Source organism: Pan paniscus, chromosome 3, assembly GCF_029289425.2.
Source record: "Pan paniscus chromosome 3, NHGRI_mPanPan1-v2.0_pri, whole genome shotgun sequence".
Taxonomy (NCBI): Eukaryota; Metazoa; Chordata; class Mammalia; order Primates; family Hominidae; genus Pan; species Pan paniscus.
The window spans coordinates 152,214,160-152,235,310 of record NC_073252.2 but is presented as its reverse complement, the minus strand read 5'-3'; the positions used below and the strand labels follow the sequence as shown (position 1 = coordinate 152,235,310).

Below are 21,151 nucleotides of genomic sequence, written 5' to 3'. Positions count from 1 at the left end.
TTTTTTTTTTTTTTGGCAGCTAGACATATGCCTCTGAAGGGAAAAACAGCATTTGGGAAGCAGTCGTGCAAAAAACAAACAAACAAACAAACAAAATCCTGACCTGAATCTGGTCAGTTCTCTAGATCTGCCTCCCAATTTAAGGAAAACATAAGAATAGAGGAACATATTATGCTACACGTTGGAGATGCAACAGCAAATCTAGATCATGGAAAATGTTAGGATACAAGTTCCAGTTTATTCAACAAATAAATTGCAAGGACAAATAGAGAGATGGGTGGCAGGAATCCATAGATTAAAGAAATATGCAATATATGGACTTTATTTTGATCTTAATGGAAACAAGAAAAATAAAGAGTATTTATGGGATGGTTGAAAATTTGAAAACTTACTGGATATTTGGTGATACTGTGAACCATTATTAATTTTTAAGGTATAATATGGTACTGTGATTGTGTTAAAATATTTATTTTTTAAAGATGCATTTTGAAATATATACAGAAGAAATAATATGACTTCTGGAACTTACTTCAAAAAAATGGGAGAAGCGAAGTATATACATGGGGAATAGATGAAATAAGATTGGCCATGAGCTGATCATTGTTGAAGCTAGGTGATGGACTCGTGAAAGTTTATTATACCATTTTGTCCACTTTTTTGTATGCATTTTCCATAATAAAACTTTTTAAAAAGTGATGTTTCTTGTCTATTTTTAATGTCATTTTTGTGTTCATACTCTCATAGAATTCAAAGCAAACAAATCTTCCAAATGATCGATATATTGGATTAATTGATTTTCTGTTTTCTGCATTGTCAATTAACATTCATTTCTTAATTTTCTTGTGTGTGTAGAAGATAGTTCTGATCACTTTAAGATTGACGCCAACAGTGGCGAAATAAGAACAACCACAATACTTTCATATGATTATAGACCTTCCTACAGAATGACTGTCATTGCCACTGACCAGGGAGTGCCTCCTCTTCAAGGACAGGCAGTTGTTAATATTCAGGTAATGTTGTCACCATAAAATATGGAAGGACATCTAAAGATTTCATTTGATTTTCATTACAAGTTTATAGAGTGAAGATACATGTAATATGTATGTATATGAATATGTATGTATGTGACATGAATACTATTTTAAAAGAGCATTGCACATAGCATACTTAGCTTTTTGCTATCACTAGAAAAATGATTTAGACCCAAATTATTTTGCAAATTAGCTTTGTACAGTTCTTGACAAGATAATCATCACTATATTGGCATTTATGTTGCTTTGTTTATAATGGACAAAAGGTATCTTTTCTTGTGCTTATTTCTAATGTCAAGGACCTGGTAAATTTGCAGGAGACACTAGTATGTAAACAAATGGCCATATAATAAATGACATAGATTTTTGTAATTTTTTTAATTTAGAAAAGTAACTCCAGATTCATTTTAAGGCTTTACTTTAATCATAATGGGCAAACAAGTTGTGGGAAGTCTCCATAGTAAGAAAAAAATTACACCAACCACTCAAAAAGAAGATGACTTGCATAGTTAGTTTCTTTGTGTGTGCATGTGATAATCAGAAATATTAATACAGGTATATACAATAACCAAGGATATATATCCACAAGAACTCTGTTTCCAAATTATATTCTTTACTGCTTAAGGATATGTGGGTTAAGAGAAAAATCTATATGGTCATACCTCCAGTTTCTTGTTTCAGACAAACAAAGACATATGATTCTTAAATGTACACAGATGTTGTCATTATGGATAGATCGGTCTGTAGTATTTAAAATAATTTGGAGAACTAGCTACCCTGCATTCCCATTGAAGAATCACAAGGCTACAGTTCAGCTTAACTATAACATGGCTTTACCAAATTGTTGTTTCACACAATACAGCAAACTGGGAAATAGAAAATTCTGTAGCTCTTATCTCCTAAATATTATGCAGTTTTTGATCTTCTGAGACATACCTGAATTATATAATATAAAAATGACATTTTTCTCACTAATTAACATATGATCACATACATGGAAGGAATTTGCTTTGAAAATAATATTATTACATTTATTCATTAAACTGTTTTAAAAATACCCCAAATTAATATCTCTTTTATTCGTATTTCAGGTGATCCCACTATCCAAAGGGAGAGCAATCATGTCTCAGAATATTAGACATTTAGTTATACCAGAAAATTTGAAGCCCACAAAAATAATGAGCTTGATAAAGTCATCTGATCACCTTCAACAACATTATAATGGAAAGTTACATTTTAGTATTGTTGCAGATGATAAGGATGGACACTTTGAAATAGACAGCTCAACCGGAGACTTGTTTCTTTCTAAGGAACTTGATTATGAGATGACATCTCATTATCTTTTCAGAGTGATTACTACAGACCATAGCAAAAACCTTTCCCTGAGTAGCACAGTCTTCCTTAGTATCGATGTGGAAGATCAGAATGACCATTCCCCATCTTTCCAGGATGAGCTCATTGTGATCAGCGTAGAGGAGAATGTTCCCATAGGAACCCTGGTGTATGTCTTCAATGCCAAAGATGATGACGGCAGTTTTTTGAACAGTAGAATACAATACTACATTGAATCCCACAACCCTGGCACGAATCCATTTCTCATCCACCCCTCATTTGGCACACTAGTCACTGTGTCCCCTCTTGACAGAGAAAGCATTCCAACTGTCATCCTGACAGTAACAGCGTCTGATCAGGCTGTGAATGTGACAGACCGGCGACTGAGATCACTGACAGCACAAATAGTGATTTTGGATGTAAATGACCACAACCCCACTTTTATGTCTTTCCCCATTGCCCATGTCAAAGAGGATGTCACAGTGGGCTCCTTGGTCCACCACATAACTGCTCACGATCCAGACGAAGGAAGGAATGGGAAAGTAACATACAGCATCCTCTCAGGAAATGAAAACATGACGTTTATGCTAGATGAGTCATCAGGTACAGTGCCCTATATGTCACTTTTAAAAATATTTTATTTTATTGTGGTAAGAAAACATGAGATCCACCCTCCTAACAAAGTTTTAAGTGTACAAAACATTGTTGTTGACTGTGAGTTCAATGTTGCACAGCGTATCTCTAGAGATTATTTACCTTGCTTAACTGAAACTTTAGTTTCTCCCATTTTCCCTTCCATCCAGCCTCTGACAATCACCACTGCACTCTTTGATTCCATGAATTAGACTATTTTAGATACTTCATGTAAATGGAATAATGGAGTTTTGTCTTTTTGTGACTGGCTTATTTTACCTAGCAAAATGTCCTCAAGATTATCCATACTGTCACATCTTGTAGAATGTCTTTCTCTTTTAAGGCTGAATTATCTTCAATGGTATGCACATACCACATTTTCTTTATCCATTCATCTGCCGATTAACATTTTTAGGTTGTTGCCACATCTTAGCTATTGTGGGTGATGCTGCAGTAAACATGGGTATGCTACTCTCTCTTCAAGATCCTGATTTCAAATTTTTGTATAAATATCCAAAAGTGGAGTTGCTGGGCCATATGGTAGTTCTAGTTTTATGTTTTGAGGAACATCCATACTATTTTCCATAGTGGCTGTAACATTTTGAATTCCCACCAACAGTATACAAGGGTTCCAATTTCTCTACGCCCTCACCAATACTTGTTGTCTTTTTTTTTTTTTTTTTTTTTTTTTTAGTAACAGCCATCCTAACAGGTATAAGCAATATCTCATTGTGGTTTTGACTTGCATTTCTCAAATAATTAGTGCCATGGAGCATTTTTTCATATACCTGTTAGCCATTTGTATGTCTTTTTTGGAGATGTTTCTATTCAAGTCTTTTGTCCATTTTAAAATTAGGGTTTTTTTATGTTTAGTTGTAGGAGTCTTTTTATATATATTCTGGATATTAACCCCTCATCAGACAGATGATTTACAAATGCTTTCTCCCATTCTATAGGTTGCCTTTTTCTTTGCTGTGCAGAAGCTTCTTAATTTTATGTAATCTGCCTGTTTATTTTTGATTTGTAGTCTGTGTTTTTGTTGTCTACCCATGAAATAATTGCCAAGACCCACTTCACAAAGCTTTCTCCTCTGTGTTTCCTTGTAGGACCTTTATAGTTTCAGGTATTACATTTAAGTCTTTAATCCATTTTATTTTGTTTTATTTTTGTATGGTGTAAGATAAAGATACAACTTCATTCTTTTGCATGTGGATATCTGGTTTCCCCACATCATTTGTTGAAGAGATTAGCCTTTTTCTAAAGTGTATTATTGGAAACCTTGTTGAAGATCAATTGACCATATATGGATGGATTTATTTCTGGGCTCTTTACTCTGTTTCATTGGCCTAAATGTTTATCCTATGCCAATACCATACTGTTTTGATTATGGTAGCTTTGTAATATATCAAAGCCAGGAAGTGTGATGCCTCCAGCTTTGTTCTTTCTCAAGATTATTTTCACTCTTTGGGGTTCTTTGAGATTCCATTTGAGTTGCGATATTATTTTTTTCTATTTCTACAACAAATGCCACTGAGATTTTGGTAGAGATTGCATTGAATCTGTAGATCAGTTTGGGTAGTATGAACATTTTAATAATATTAGACCTTTCACTCTATGAACATACATGTCTTTCCATTTGTATCTTCTTTAATTTCTTTCATCATTGTTTTGTGGCTTTCAATATGCAGGGTACTCACCTCCTCAGCTAGCTTTATCCCTAAGTGTTTTCTTTTATTCCTTTTTGTGCTATTGTCAATGGAATTGTTTTTCTAATTTCCTTTTCAGATAGTTCCTTGTTAGTGTATAGAAATGCAACTGATTTTTGTATCCTGCCTTTTCTGAATTTATTTGTTCTAACAGTTTTTTGGTGGAGTCTTTAGGATTTTCTATATATAAGATCATGTAATCTACAAACGGATAATTTTACTTCTTCCTTTCTGATTTGGATGACTTTCATTTCTTTTCCTGCCACTTTCAATTAAACCCTCTCATCGCTTGCTTATATTTAACTTTTTCTTTTTCTTCTCTTAAAATGATGGTTCTTAAGATACATATGCTTTAAATATTTTTGACTTCTTCTGTTGTTTAACTTATATATGTATATGTATACGTATATACGTATACATATATATATATAAAATAGACACAGGGTTTGTATTTGGAGAACTAACTTTAACGGTCCTGTTTGTTAATATTAAATATGCTCTGTAGCTAGCTGACACTATGGGCTGAATACGCAACAGAAAACTTCTTTGCCCCCATTGTGAGTCCTTGCAGGGTAGGATATGGTACCAATAGTGAATCAGGTAGCAGTATGACAAATCAACAGCATTGTTCAAAGACTTTAGTATGGAAATTTATCTTTGAGATTATACAAACATGTATTCGTAAATATTGGAAATAATATATATTTTTAATGGCTGAATTCATTTGGACATTAAGACCTCTGCTTTTCACATCAATTGTAACATTTCTTTTTTTGAAGAAGCATTTATTCACTGTCAGGTACTCTGCAGAAATGTCACTCACCCTCAACTTTACTTGTCTTGCTGTCACCATGTTGCTAGATAACATCTATTATATGTTTTTTATGTAGTTTGATGGAAGAGTAAATGTACAAATTTTCAGTCTTATGACTTTAAAAATGAACCTCCTACCTGATTTTCAGGGAATATTGAAAAATTAATAAACTCTCATCTTATTCACTAAAAAATAAAGTTATTTCTACATGAATGAAAAAAATCTCAGATATACACCATTTGGCCCAACTGTTAGTTAAAAGCATTATTTGGAATGGAATTAAATGTGGAGGATTTGGAAGTCATGATTATAGTCTGGCTATATTCCGTTGGAAAATTTCATCAAAATATTTATTAAATCCTGTACATATGGTTTCATTCTGCGGCATGCATGGACGCCACCTAAATGCCCAACTGACAGAGAAATAGTCCAGACACAGGCTGCTGCTATCTGTTAGAGCTGAGGCTCTCCAAGGACCTGTTTCAGTAATACTTGGAATGTGTTCCAAGATGGCTAAGGAAGGTATATTTCAGATTGTTAAAAAGAATGGATAAAATTAGACTTGTGTTTTGGTAATATAGGTAATGTGAATCTCTTGAGTAATTGCAGTGACTGTTTCAATGGAGATGTTTTTCAAAGACATAAAATGATAATTGCCAAATGCATTCATATGAGATGGGATTTTTTTCTCTCACAAAGCTCATATTTCTTATAAAGAAGACAGTGAGTTTTTTGTGGCTATGGCTGTGAAATATAAAGTGATGAGTAATTATTGAAAAATTATTTTATAAAATAGAATTCAGTAAACTTCTTTCATTATTTCAAGAAAAATTCTTATAAAAGGGACAAGCAAACAGCAATCCTAAAAGAAAAATGTGATAATTGGAATCATCTAATGGCATCTGTGTGCCAGTAGGTATTACATCTGACTTATGTGGTTTATATGCTTAAATGGCAGTGGGATAGAGACACGTTTTACTTGTGAAGTGTATTGTCTGAGTTATAACATCTTTGCTTTTTTTTTTTTTGTATTGAGAGGGAGTCTTGCTCTGTTGCCCAGGCTAGAGTGCAGTGGCATGATCTCAGCTCACTACAGCTTCCGCCTCCCAGGTTCCAGTGATTCTCCTGCCTCAGCCTCCCAAGTAGCTGAGATTATAGGCACCCGCCACCATGCCTGGCTAGTTTTTTGTGTTTTTAGTGGAGATGGAGTTTCACCATGTTGGCCAGGCTGGTCTTGAACGCCTAACCTCAAGTGATCCTCCTGCCTTGGCCTCCCAAAGTTCTGGGATGACAAGTATAAGCCACCACACCCAGCCTGAGCCACTACACCTGGCCTGTTCTTTATTGTTAAAAAAAATCCAGTTAACTGAGAATAAATATTAAAAGAGCATAATTCTTTAACAAAAATCAACTGTCTTAAAGAATATAGCCATACCCACATTTTTGTAACTTGGTCGCTTTTATACATGAGGTGTTATGTGACATGAAGATATATATTGTTAGTATCCTAGATATTTTTTAAAAGGGAGGTAGATGTTGGCTAGAGAATTTTAATGTAATCTTCTCAGTAGATAATTGCATAACATTGATTATTCTTGAATTGTTTTGTCTGATATAATTTAAATTGAGATGACTTTTCTGACTAAAAATGTTTGCTTTTAATTGTAGATAGTGTACACATTTAAAGATGATTTAATGCAGTTCATATTTTAGCAGTTAAGACTTCTGAATTTTTATTAGGTAGACAAGTTAGATATAAGTGGAGTAAGCATGACTTCTCTAAAGAATATTCATTACATGTTGCTTTTCTTCCATTTTCAAAACAGGCTTACTAACTACAACCTGTCCTTTGGATTATGAAATGAAAACTCAGCATATTCTGACTGTTCTGGCACTGGATGACGGCACACCAGCACTTTCTTCATCCCAGACTTTGACAGTTACTGTTCTTGATGTAAATGATGAAGCTCCAGTATTTAAGCAGCACCTGTATGAAGCCTCAGTGAAAGAAAACCAAAATCCAGGGGAGTTTGTTACCAGGGTTGAAGCTCTGGACAGAGATTCAGGTAATTTAAAAATACAGAAACTGGGCATTTAATGCTTAAAAGAAATTGAAGATTATAATTGACGTAATTTATAATAGTTATGGCTCAGAAAAAATGAACAGTTGCTAGTTATCTCAAATTTCTAATACTTCTTTCTTTTGCATCCACACAGAAACACATACACCTGTAAAGATACAGATATATCACATAAGATTTGCTTGTATTAACTTTATTATTATTTATATTAGGGTGATACACACCTTATTAACATACACTTTATTGATTTGATCTTGATAATCGAAGTATGGACAAAGCATCACATTTCTTTCAGAGTATAATAGTTAGATACATTGAGAAGAAGAAGAAGATAAATGGTTCTTTATTTCCTCTGTATATAGCATAGTGGAAGAGGCATGGTGCTGGTGTCAGACTGCCTAGATTTGAATCCAAAACTACCATTTACTTATGCCATGTGACCTTGAACAAGTTACTAATTCTTTCTATTTCCCTACTTATCTATGATATGGAGATAATAACAGAGCCTAAATTATAGTTCTGTTATGAGTATGAATGAATTATTACTTGTAAAGAGCTTAGACCAGTGTCTGACACAATAAATGGTCAATATGTTAACTTTGTTACTATTTTTACTATTTTCAAACACTGTGTCCAGACAAATGACTTCAGAGTAAACAGTTACTATGGCTAGGAATTTATAAATTTCTTAGACTTGCTTTTCAACATCACTGTGGCTGTTTTGGCAACTAAGGTTCAGCAACTTTAACCATATTCTGTTTTTATCTTAAACAAAATAATTACAAAAATTACAGTGCTGTGTTTCTTATTCACAGCACATGCTGAATTTTTCCATCTGAACTAATATGAATAGTTTATATTCTCATTCACATGTGAAACACTGAACTAATGTAAATATGAATATTATATGAATATAAACTATTCGTGTTAGTTCAGCTTAATAATCCGGTCTTTTAAAATTTACGTTTGTATATAGCAAATGGCATTATATATCAATGTAATATTTTGTTATATTTTTACAAGAATTGTAATAGATATTTTTATGGAAATAGTACTAACAATAGCATTTCCTTGTACATTGTTAATTTAAGGGGCAAAAGATACACTTACTTGAAATTTTAAAGTAAATTATAAAATATTTGAATACTTTGCCCTCTTGGAAAACATTATCTTTTAATGAAATGCATTTTACATGAATTTGTATGTGATGTTACTAACACTCTTTTCAAGGGCTAATCCAATTTTCTGTCTTTGACCAGAGTGGGGCAGTGTGATCAAAGAGTTTTTCTAAGAGTTGAGTCCGAAGCATGCTAACGATTGTTTGCTCCAATCTGTCCTTAGAACTTAGTACGTTTTTGGCAGTATTCATTTTTAGGGTGTCAGAAACAATGAAGAATATACATAAGCTTTGTGTTTCACAATAATTTTAGCTCAATAAAGTTCTCTTAGAGTGTTCTCTGTAGAAACAGAGCAATACAGGGTGCTGAGCAATGCAAAAACTACTTCCCAAAGTATATAGACATATACTGAACTTATTGCTGATGTTGTGTGATTTTGCAAACAGTAAGGTATGTAAAATGCTTCCTCCCTTTGGCCTTGCTTTATTTTATGAATTTTATTTTTTTTGTAATGGATTCTACTAAAAAGGCTCCTCTTGCTTTAACGCTTGAAGAGGGAGAAAAGAATTTCTCTCAAAATTTGCATATATTAACCAAAGAAAATTACCATAAATATATTCTTCTGATTTTTACTGTCAAGTTGCCCAGTGTTAATGTTATTTTCATTTAGAATGAATTATCTGCAACCTGCTAATTATAATTGAATTGAAACTTTATTATTCTAGAGATTATGGTATGCCAACTGAGAATTTAGGTACAAAATTATTGTTTTTCTGAATTAATGGATGTTTGAAATACACATTAACATCTTCATGAGTCTCATGTAACCTTACATATTTTGGAGACAATTTTGATTTACTGGAAATCTCAGTGTTTTTAATGAGGCCAGATCTGTTAAGTAGGTGGTTATGTAAACACATGTGAATATTTGTGTGTATGCACGTACTTTCGAATATATTTTCCCTCAATCTTTTTTTTCTTTTTTGATTATTGGGTTAAAACAATGAAACAGGATTATGCATGAGAATTAAATGACTTAGTCAAGATTTTAACATAACTGGCATTACACTGGAATTTATGAATGGTTTACTTTATAGTACGTATTTTTAAAAAAAATACCACAGTGTTCCTTAATACTAGAGAGCTTAACATGTGTTTTCTAGCATTCTACGATGCAGTTTTTAAAAATGTAACTATACAGTGTTATTTGGCATTCGAAACCCACAGGGATTTGAGCACTGAATGTTTATGGTGTATGACTCACACGAGCTCTAGCAGGAGTTTCTTCTTGTATCAAAAGGAAAAAACAACTACCAGATTTTAACTAAGGTATTAAAACTGCTGCAGCATTTGGTGCCATCAACAAGAGCGCCGTTGTTAGTGAAAAAAGATCTCCCCCTGCAGTGCCCTTCCCCCACTCCCAAGAGGAAAGGGTGCCCCACTGGGAATACCACTCACATTCGCTCAAGGGTGTCGGACATAAAATAACTTAACAGTATATTGCCACACTGAAATATAGAATTCATTAGTGAGATGTTATTCTCTATTCCATAAGAATGTATTCTGTATCTGGGGTCATCTTCAATAAACTACATCTGGTTTTCTGGAATCCCTGGTGCTGCACTAGATGTACAACTGCACCGCCTAAGTCTACACTTGGAGCCAGGGAGAAACACCTTATTTCATCAAATCTAAGACACCATTAATTGTAAGATGCATCTAATTTTGGAATACTTCCACTGGGCTGATAGCTTTATCTTCATAGGAAGTTATAAGGTGCCATTCTGTATACCCTTTAGAAGGTGACTTATTTGTGTGTATATCAAAGAATAAAGGATAAGGATGCTAAAATATCTGAATCTATGGCATTTTGTAATAACAATTTCTCATTCAAGTGGACAATACTATCTGGCTATTCAGTTTATTTTAAATGTTTCTTTATGGAGTGATATTTTCTCTGTATCATATACTCAGGCAAAATATCCATCAACTTTCCTCCGTACTTCATTTAAAGAGAACATATCTCTGATCCTTTATTTTTATTTATTTGTGTTTTATTTTTATACAGATGGAATCTCGCTCTGTTCCCCAGGCTGGAGGGCAGTGGCCCAATCGTGGCTCACTGTAGCCTCAAATGCCTGGCTTCAAGCCATCCTCCAGCCTCCACCTCCCAAAGTGTAGGGATTACAGTTGTGAGTCACAGCGCTGGGTCTCTCTGCACTTTATTAGTAGTTATTCATTGACGTGCCCCCTCATTCTTTCCCCAGTGGCATTTGTCCATCATTTTAGATTCAATCTAATTAATCCAGGGGCACATATGGAGATCCATAGGATTCAAGCGCAAGCCGATCTTACTGGCTTTGTGCCATTCTAGCAACCTTGATTATACTGAAGTCCCAGAGAAGTTTTTAAAGGCAGGCTAGATTATAGAGCATTTCAAAAGTTGAATTTCCCAATCCAAAGCTATGGAACATTTGCTAGAGAAAGTCACAACAGCATGCTAATTGAAGCCATCGCCTACTTAGGCTGCAGTATTTCTGCTAATCCCTTAGTGCTGTTATGTTTTCCTTGGCTCTCTCTATATAAATTTTCTCTATATATATATTAAAAAATTCTATTATAAATACATTTGCATAAATATCAAAAATAAGGAGATGAAAAAGAATAAGGACCAGTCATAACCTCACTTACTCAGAGACAATCACTGTTAAAACTTTGGTATATATTCTTAATACATTTAATATATAGTATTATAATTGTGTAAATGTTTATTCATCTGCTTTTTCTCTAGGCTGTGAACTTCTCCTGGATTCAGCACTTTTTATCTATTAATACATTTATTCCAGGTTCTTAGAGTAATGCAAGATATGACATAGGAACTCAATAAATATTTTTGACCATATGGTCTGAGAAACTGAAGCATGTATGACATAAGCTTCCTCAAGCTGCCCTCACTGTTTAGAATTTATTTATTATTTATTCCTTTATTCAATCAACCAAGCATAATTCTATTTTTGCTTTAGAAATGCCTGATTGTGAGGGCATTGTACAGTTGAGGCATTATACAAACAAGAATCTTGGCTGGGCACGGTGGCTCATGCCTGTAGTACTAGTGCTTTGGAAGGCCGAGGTGGGAGGATTGCTTGAAGCCAGGAGTTCAAGACCAGCTTGGGCAACATAGCAAGACCTCACCTTTACAAAAAAAAATATAAAAATTTGTTGGGTATGGTGGCATGCTCCTGTAGTCTCAGCTACTCAGGAAGCTGAAGTAGAAGGATGGCTTGAGCCCAGGAATTTGCTGCCGTGAGCCACGACTGTGCCTCTGCACACTCCAGCCTGGGTGGCAGAGTGAGATGCTGTCTTAAAAAAAGAAAAGAAAAGAAAAATGATCTTCCTAAAAATAACACACCCCTGGAAAGAATTCTTTATTAAATCCCCATAGTTTGAGGAAGAGGAGGATAAAGTTTTATCCCTTTTAGCTTAACAATCAGCTTTCCTGTCTGTTCTCAGCTCCTAGCACTCTCCCACCTTTTACTCTAGGATAGAATTCTGGAAAACTTTTTCCTTTAAAGGACCAGATAGTAAATATTTTAGGCTTTGTGTGCTTTACGGTCTCCTTTGTGCAACTCTGACACTATAGCAAGACAGCAGCCATAGTTAATATTGTGTGTATTTCAAAAAAACTTTACAAAAACAGGGAGCAGGCCAGATTTGATCACTGGACTGTAGTTTGCCAATCCCTAGTCTAATGCATGTGTCTAATTAAGACATCTAAGTTACTTGCTACTTTCTGCTCATCAGATCCAATTATCATGATGTCATCATAATATCTCTACCAACTAGATGATGTCAACAGTGGGAGAGTTTGCATAAAGATGGGTGAAAGCTAATGAGTTCTGATAGTTCTTATAAATTAGTATCAAATGTTGCTTCTCAAAAGGTGGTCCCTGGGACCATTGGCACCATGATCCATCCCCAGTCTACAGAAAACAGCACCCATTCTGCTTTTCAAGGATGCTGATGGCCTTCTAATACCTTTCCCAGTGTACTTATGAAAGTAGGGTCCTCTGATCTCTTGGGAAAGGTAGTGGGAGTGTTTGGTAAGCATGTCATACATGATAAGTTCACTCTAACATTCTCATTTCCTTAAGCTTTGGATTATTTATAGTATTCAAAAGAAGACCTAATGTCTCAGCCTCAGTGATTATAGGCTCCCATTGAATCCAACCAATCAAAGAAACTCTCAAGAGACACAGCTCTATGGGCTAACACATTAAATTCTGACTCTCTAGCAAACAGTATCAATATTGTCTATTTATCTATCAATAAATCCAGCCTAAACCAATGTTATATCTTCCTAGGTCTCACATTCTTAGAACTGATTTCCACACATATTCCCCAGGTTTATGCCAATATAACTTAGAAAATATTACTATTCTTTGAAACTATTAAGCTTCTTTGACTGAGTCAGATTTGCACTTGGCTACCTGAGTTATGTTGAAATCTGACTCTGGTTATGGGTATTTACACGAAAGTCATCTCCTTACAAGGTATTTGTTATACCTGCCACTCAATTTGGGTCTGATCTTCAGGGAGGTTAATTTTAGGCCTTCTATATAGGAGCTTTCCAGCTTTCTAACCATGACTTGAGTTACAGGTTTAAAGCCTCAGCTCGTAGTTATCGTTCTATAATTTCCTAGTCCTTTGAAAAACAGTCTTCTGCATCATAGTCCTTTTTACTATTATGTGGTCAAAGTCAGCGCCATTTGGTTCTCTAAGGAATTTGAGTCCTTTAATAGTCACTTTATCACAGTCAAACATGATTGATAATTTAATTAATCGTGACAGCACTCCAAGTATTGAATTCCTAGCATTCCATTTCCCATGGTTAAGGAACTCATAGCTGCATTCAAAGCCTAAGACATAACCAAACCAATCTCAGCCTGTTACCTGAGACCCAATTCTGGTGCCAAGTACTCTATCAGCCATGTTTAGTCAGGAAGAATAGATGCTACAAACAGGTGTTGGATGAATGAGTAAGCAAGAAGGGAATACTGAAGTAACCAAAAAGACAAAAACAAAGCTCTAGAAGGCAGCTACCACCCCTAATACTGGGAAAGAAGAAGATGTTTGGATTATCAGACCCTGGGAAGGAAATGAGAGAGGGGGCCTTGCAAAGGAGTAGCAAAACAGACTGAATAGCATTGCTGATGATGACAGTAAGTAACTAGGAAGAAGGAAGTCCCATTTTCTGTCCTTCTGACTTTTGGTCTCCTTCTAGTGTCCTTTTGTGGCAAACCCTAGGAGAGAGGTAGTTGGCAATGGAGAATGTAGTTTGCAGATCCCCAGACCCAGCATCACAGGGTGGAGTACAGAAGAACAGATTTGGATCCGAGACACTGTGGTTTAATAAATAATACACCATGTGAAGAACTGAAAAGAGCAGGCAGAGGGAACAACCACTACAAAGGCCTCAGCAGAAAGATGCTTAGTATGTTCAGAGAACAGAAAGGAAGCCAGTGCGATAAGAATATAGCAAGGGAGCAAGTCCATGAAAAGAGGTTGGAAAGATATGCAGAGCCCACATCATATGGGACTTTGTGGACTGTGGTAAGGTATTTAGATTTTATTTTGAACTCATTCAAATGTTCTTTCTTCCCTCTTACCCATTAACTCGTATTCATCTTTAGGGTTTCCAGTTATATCAAGGCAACTCAACTTACCCATCATGTCTATTCAGGGGGAATTTTCACTGCCAGCTTGCTTATCTGTATCCAGTGATATATTGTAAGCACCATGAGGGTAGAGAATTTGTCTGTTTACTAGCAGTTATATTTTTAGCACATGGTATGGTATCTTGGCACCTAAGATCACTCCTTATATATGTTAATACAATGAGATAATTAATGACAAACTATATACCTGAGATAAGTCTTCTATGATCCACTCCCTCAGTGATTTCATATATTCCATCACACTTTCCATTACTCATTGATTTAATCATCTTCCACTCTAGAGAGAAACTCTGAGGTCCAAGGTAACTATTCAGTGGTGCCTTTCCAGTACCTGACATTCAGTATCTGTGCATTCATAAATGAACACATGAATGAATAAATGAATGAACCAACCAAATCGATATGGTTGCAAACTGAAGACATGAATGTGTAGAGTGAGATGACAATGGCGTGATGGCCAGCACATTGATTGTCAATGCACCCCACTCCTGGAACCAGGAGAAAAATATGTCATAGAGAAACAAACAAAAATATTATTTTTCTTTTATTTTTTACTTCTCTCTTCCTCATGCCTTCCTCCCCTGACTTCTTTTGTTTCTTTGTTTTTTTTTTTTAAATTGGTCAGCCATATATGATGCCACAGAGAAGACAAGTTAGGTAAGAACTAGAAATGGCCAGTAGACTTTATAATCAGAAGGTCATTGGTCACTGTAGAAAGAGTAACTGGCAATGGCATGGTTTGAAGCTAGCTGCAGACTGAATATGATTTTCAAAAGAAATTTGGCCACAAAGAGGAGGAGATAAAAGCCTAATTCTTCTTATAGCTAGAGAAGGATATAATTTAAGGAAAAAAATTTTAGGAGAAAGACTAGACCTGACAGGAAAATTCTGAGAGTGTGTTTGAAGAATGACTTTTGCCATTGAGACAGGGAGTAAGGGGTACAGTTGAGTACAGGTGCAGAGGGTGAGGGAGTTCTTTCCCAATGCCTCCTTTCTCTCTGGGAAATGGAAAGGGAAGTGATCTGTGAGAGTAAGCCAGGTAGTGGTCGGGTAGGAGACCTGAATGGAAGAGGGGTGATTATGGACACCTGGAAAGATTGCCAGATACAACAGCACTGCAGTTGTCTCAATCCATGCTGTTGTGAAATTTTCTGTAGCCCCAGCCATCTGTTGGATATTCAAATGGAGTAAAGAGATGGTTGGAATGATCCCAGGCTGAAGCTTTGCCGGAAATCTTTGGCAGAAAGCCCCAGGACCTGAGAAACTATGCAAGGTTGCTAGAGGAATAGCTCATGGGGCCGGACTGGAGAAGGAGAGAAATGAATTGAGGAGAGGTGTATCCTAGAGCGGGAGGATTAAGAAGTCATGGGACTGCAGGTCTTGAAGTCTAAGAGAAGGTAGATATGTGTGTGTGTGCGCGTGTGTGCACGTCTGTGTGTGTGTGTATTCACACTGGCGTGCATACACACATAGGTATGGGCATATATACACAGGCACACACACACACATATCCTTTAGTGGGCATGTGTCATAAGGATATCGCTAAATATCTTCAGATCCAAATTTCCAATTTGCTCAGTGAGGTGATAGAATGAGACCAAATAACCTCTTTTTAATTTTTATTTTCTTAATTCTCAAGTTTGATGATGCTATGTTTGTTCTGTAGGATTATAAGGGTGTAAGGGTATAAGGTGCAAGGCACTAGTTAAATTCCAAATAAGCCATAGTAAAATACATTTAATTTACTTCCTAAGTTGTAAAGGGTATGAAGTTTGGGGTATGAAAAATGTGTGTATGCAGACTACAGTTATAGGTAAATATCTTATTTATCCTTAATAATATACTAGGAGGGTTGAAGGTTAATGTATTGTTATCTTAGGGATAAAAAACCTGTATAGAATAATAGAAAAAAAAAAATCTGGAAGTTTCTAAAAAGTCAGAGAAATACTGAGTAGAGTGGTGAAGCACATTAGAGGATAATGGGAAGGGACAGCAGAAAGATCTGAATTTATGTGTAAACAATTGAAGACATTTTCTAGGTTTGGCAAGTGGTGAGAATTAAAAATGTATAATATATAGCATTCTATAATATGTAATACAATATGTAATATGCAGCAGTATATATAATGTGTAAGAAAATCATATAAAATAATATGAAATGGTGTATATATAATGTGTAACAAAATCATATAAATGAGCTCATTCATTTAAAAGATCCATGTAATCTTTTTGAAGACAGAGGTCATGTCTGACTCAGCACTCTGTCTTTGGCACATAGTACTATGCTTGGCACCTGATATTTCTCTCTTTTTTTTTGAGGAAAAGGAAAGTAAATATAAGATAATATTGTTCCCATTTTTATAATGTAGGCAGAGATAGGAATAACAAATTTTAACAACCTGGAACTTTAAGAAATTCTGTCTTGGCTATAGAATAGATTATATGATCCTTAAGTTACTGAAATAATCACTATGACTCTTTAGTAATATCATTAATAATATGTGTAATGCCTAATAATAGAATGAAACATTTTGGTGACCTCTGACCGTGTCATATCAAATACATTGGTCCTATGTTATTAGACTTTTTTCTCAGGGTCATTCCAATGCCTGTAGATTATATCTCAAATATATTTCTCCTCCAAGTTATATAGTAATAAGATATGTATTTTCATTCTTATATAAAACTAGAATTCTATTTCACTCCTTTCAGCTCTCAGTCCTATATAATATCTGCCAGATCACAATGTAATGAAAATTTACTTTTTAAGACTGGCAAGATGGAAATTTGTAATTGAAGATTTTTTGTTAAGGCCAAAAGAATGACATTTCATCTTTTATTAAAGTATAACATCATATATTCTCAGTACTGTGTGTGCACCTAGATTCTTGTCAGTTAAGAAAGGAACATAGGAAAATAACTGAGAGGAACTTGTGTAAAATGCAATAAATTACAATGGCATGGGACAGACTCATTAAAATTAGTAGTATGAATGATCTTCATAACCAGAGATGGAAATGACGTGATACTTTTCTCAGGGGAGAAATGAAACCACAAAAATATGGGAAGAATTATTTCCAAAATTCATAATAATGTGGTACCACATTTCTCACTCCAGATAGCAGACTGAACACTAAGTCGAAAACAAAACAAACAGAAATACGTGTATAAGCAATTCTAGGTGCTCGCTTCTTGAGGTTGAGAATAAACAGAGTTCTATAACTTAGCACGGGCTTTTAAACAGCAGGTCAATCTACAGAAATTGTCATTTGCCCTGCAAGCTTACAATTAAGTCATTAAATCACAATCAGAGGTGTTAGAAGGAGTAATTAGGAATATGTTGTAGAGTTGCACACTCATAAGAAATTTTTTATGGGAAGGAAAAAATTCTAAGCATTCACTGTGTGGAAGTCTCATAAGACTTTTGAAAATCAAGCATTTCAGCCCATGAGGCTTTTATTTTAGCAAGAACAGCCAAAAGAGGTTTTCTTTTACCTTAATTTAAAGGCTGTTTGAGAATCTTGCCATTTTCATCTATGGCCTAATGTGTTCAAAGGAAAAGAAATAGGAAAGTGGATAAATGTATTTCAAAGAAATGATTGCTAAGTTTTTCTTTATATTTTTCTTAAGGAGTCAATTCCAAGCTTCAGTTTGAAATCATGCCAGGTGCTACATTTGAATCATTCAAGATAAATTCTGACACTGGAGAGGTAGTGACAACCACCATACTTGACAGAGAAATTCAAGAAGTCTTCACCCTTCGAGGTAAGGGATTCTTTGACTATGCTAAAAAATAAAAATAAAAAATTAAATTTAAAAAACCTGTTAAGTGGTGAAATGTTATATTTTGTTGGGGTGTTTTTAAATAAAATATTATTGAGCCAGTGCTACCTGGTTAGCCTGACATTGTCTAGTTAGAACAACATATTTTAGGTATGAATCAAAGGCCACAATTCATGCCGTCTTTGTGTTCTGTGTCAGTACTAGTACGAGATGGGGGATTCCCTTCATTGTCCAGCACCACAACAATCCTCTGCACTGTTGAAGATGAAAACGATCACGCACCAGAGTTTATTGTTTCCAGTTATGACATTGAGGTTCTGGAAAACCAGGAACCAGAGGTTGTCTATACGGTTTTAGCCTCTGATATGGATGCTGGCAATAACAGAGCTGTTGAATATCACATAATTGGTAAGTTTGTTTGTTTTTTTAAGAGACAGTCTCACTCTGTCACCCAGGCTGGAGTGCAGTGGCGCAATGGCTCACTCCAACTTCACCTCCCAGGTTCAAGCAATTCTTGTGCCTCAGCCTCCCAAATTGGTAAGTATTTTTAAATTAAAATTTATTCCAGGATGCTGACTGAGTTGACACACACTCTCTGTTGATTACTCTGTGTTTGATACCTGTTGCTTTTCTCTACAAAATACACACCCAGTCAGAACTGACTGGTGCCATGAGCTTTCTCTCTACCTCCTTCTCACAGCCACCTTGAACCACTGCTCTCCACATTCTTTAAAAATCTGCCTTTGCAAATTGCTGTGAATTTTTTTCTATGGTAATATTAGTGGATGTAAGGACGGAAAAGATAGTGTTTTTCTATTTTTGTTGCTTTCATGTGATCAGTTTTAATTTTTTTTAATTTTTCTTGTCTCATACACAGATTCTTACCGGGTCATTTCATCCAGTCCCTGTCTTTAGCTACCACTGGGATGCCAATGGCTCCCATCTCTATCTGCATCCTAGATCTAGGTCCCATTAAAGGATATTGTTTTTAAAAGTAAAGTAATAACTCTCATACAACTATAAAAATGGTACCTGCAAATAACTTTTATTTAATTCACTAATGAATAAGTAAACCAAAAAGATGTTAAAATGGGTTCAAGGAGAATTCCAAGAGCCATACACAGGCACATACACACACAAAGGGAATAAGGAATTCTGAAATGCAGAAAAGGTGTATTTGCAAGACAACAATCAGTGCATTTCACCAGATTTACTTGCATTTCTGTGGATAAGAATCATTTACATTATTATCAGTTTTCAACAATTTACAGAGTGGTCAAAATGCGGTGAAGGTGGAAGAGCATTCTGATGGCAAAGACACACTGGACACCTGTGCCCCACCCTTCTTTCTTCAATACCAGGACACCTACTAATTTTGTTCCTCCTATTTCAAATTGTTTCACAATTTCCTAACAGCCCCAAGGACCCAGTCTTTATATCCAACAGCACTGCATTATCAGTGTGTCCAAAATGACACATCAGCCTCACCCCCTTTCTACCTCCCCCATCATGGTCTGGGTCCTTCTGCTAGTCTCTGCCAGTGATCTTCAGCTTTTTTTTTTTTTTTTCTTCACTTACCCTTAAAATAATCTTGAAAACTTATGTACCAACACAGACATATTTTTATGTTGTCAACTAAACTTTTTTTAAAGAGTAACAAAGGTGTGTTTCCCAGCATATCCTAAATATTGACACATTAAAATAAGACTGTTATATCACCTTTTAAAAGTATTTGATAGAATAAAAAAACCTTAAAAATATATGAAAGGTGTCCAGGTACGGTGGGTCATGGCTGTCATCCCAGCACTTTGGGAGGCCAACGTGGGCGGATCACCTCAGGTCAGGAGTACGAGACCAGACTGGCCAACATGGTGAAACCCCGACTCTACTAAAAATACAAAAATTAGCTGGGTGTGGTGGCAGGCACCTGTAATCCCAGCTACTTGGGAGGCTGAGGCAGGAGAATCACTTGAACTTAGGAGGCAGAGGTTGCAGTGAGCTGAGATCATGCCATTGCACTCCTTCCTGGGGGAAAAGAGTGACACTTTGTCTCAAAAAATATATATATATATGTGTGTGTGTGTGTGTGTATACGTATATATATTTCATATATATGTGTGTACATATACACGTATATATATTTCATATATGTGTGTGTACATATACACGTATATATATTTCATATATGTGTGTGTACATATACACGTATATATATTTCATATATGTGTGTGTACATATACACGTATATATATTTCATATATGTGTGTGTACATATACACACATATATATTTCATATATGTGTGTGTACATATACACGTATATATATTTCATATATGTGTGTGTACATATACACGTATATATATTTCATATATGTGTGTGTACATATACACGTATATATATTTCATATATGTATGTACATATACACGTATATATATTTCATATATGTGTGTACATATACACGTATATATATTTCATATATATGTGTGTACATATACACGTATATATATGAAATATATATGTGTGTACATATACACGTATATATATGAAATATATATGTGTGTACATATACACGTATATATATGAAATATATGTGTGTACATATACACGTATATATTTCATATATATGTGTGTACATATACACGTATATATATCATATATGTGTGTGTACATATACACGTATATATATTTCATATATGTGTGTGTACATATACACGTATATATATTTCATATATGTGTGTATATATATATATATATATGAAAGGCATCCTCCCTTGTGTCACCTTCCTCTTTCCTGGCTCTGCATGTCTCTTCATGGTCCCAAAGTCTCCACCTGTTCTGCCCAAGCTGAGGCCACCTTCTCAGCCAGGTTGGAAACTGGGAGCTCCGTAGCCCTCAGATGGCTGTGGGACTCAGAAATC

At 35.2% G+C, this 21,151-nt stretch overlaps 1 protein-coding gene across 2 annotated transcripts in view; it reads left to right on the top strand.

Moving 5' to 3' along the window:
• DCHS2 (dachsous cadherin-related 2) overlaps window positions 1–21,151 on the top strand; it is a 271,974-nt gene that overhangs the window by 168,563 nt on the left and 82,260 nt on the right. The window contains exons 8-12 of one of the 2 annotated variants that reach the window (XM_024928710.4): window positions 853–1,010; window positions 2,123–2,966; window positions 7,343–7,582; window positions 18,081–18,215; window positions 18,432–18,641. In XM_024928710.4, the coding sequence (XP_024784478.4) occupies window positions 853–1,010; window positions 2,123–2,966; window positions 7,343–7,582; window positions 18,081–18,215; window positions 18,432–18,641 (1,587 nt within the window). Of the gene's footprint in view, window positions 1–19; window positions 685–852; window positions 1,011–2,122; window positions 2,967–7,342; window positions 7,583–18,080; window positions 18,216–18,431; window positions 18,642–21,151 lie in introns of those variants that run through there. The other variant, XM_055111946.2, reaches the window with a different exon arrangement.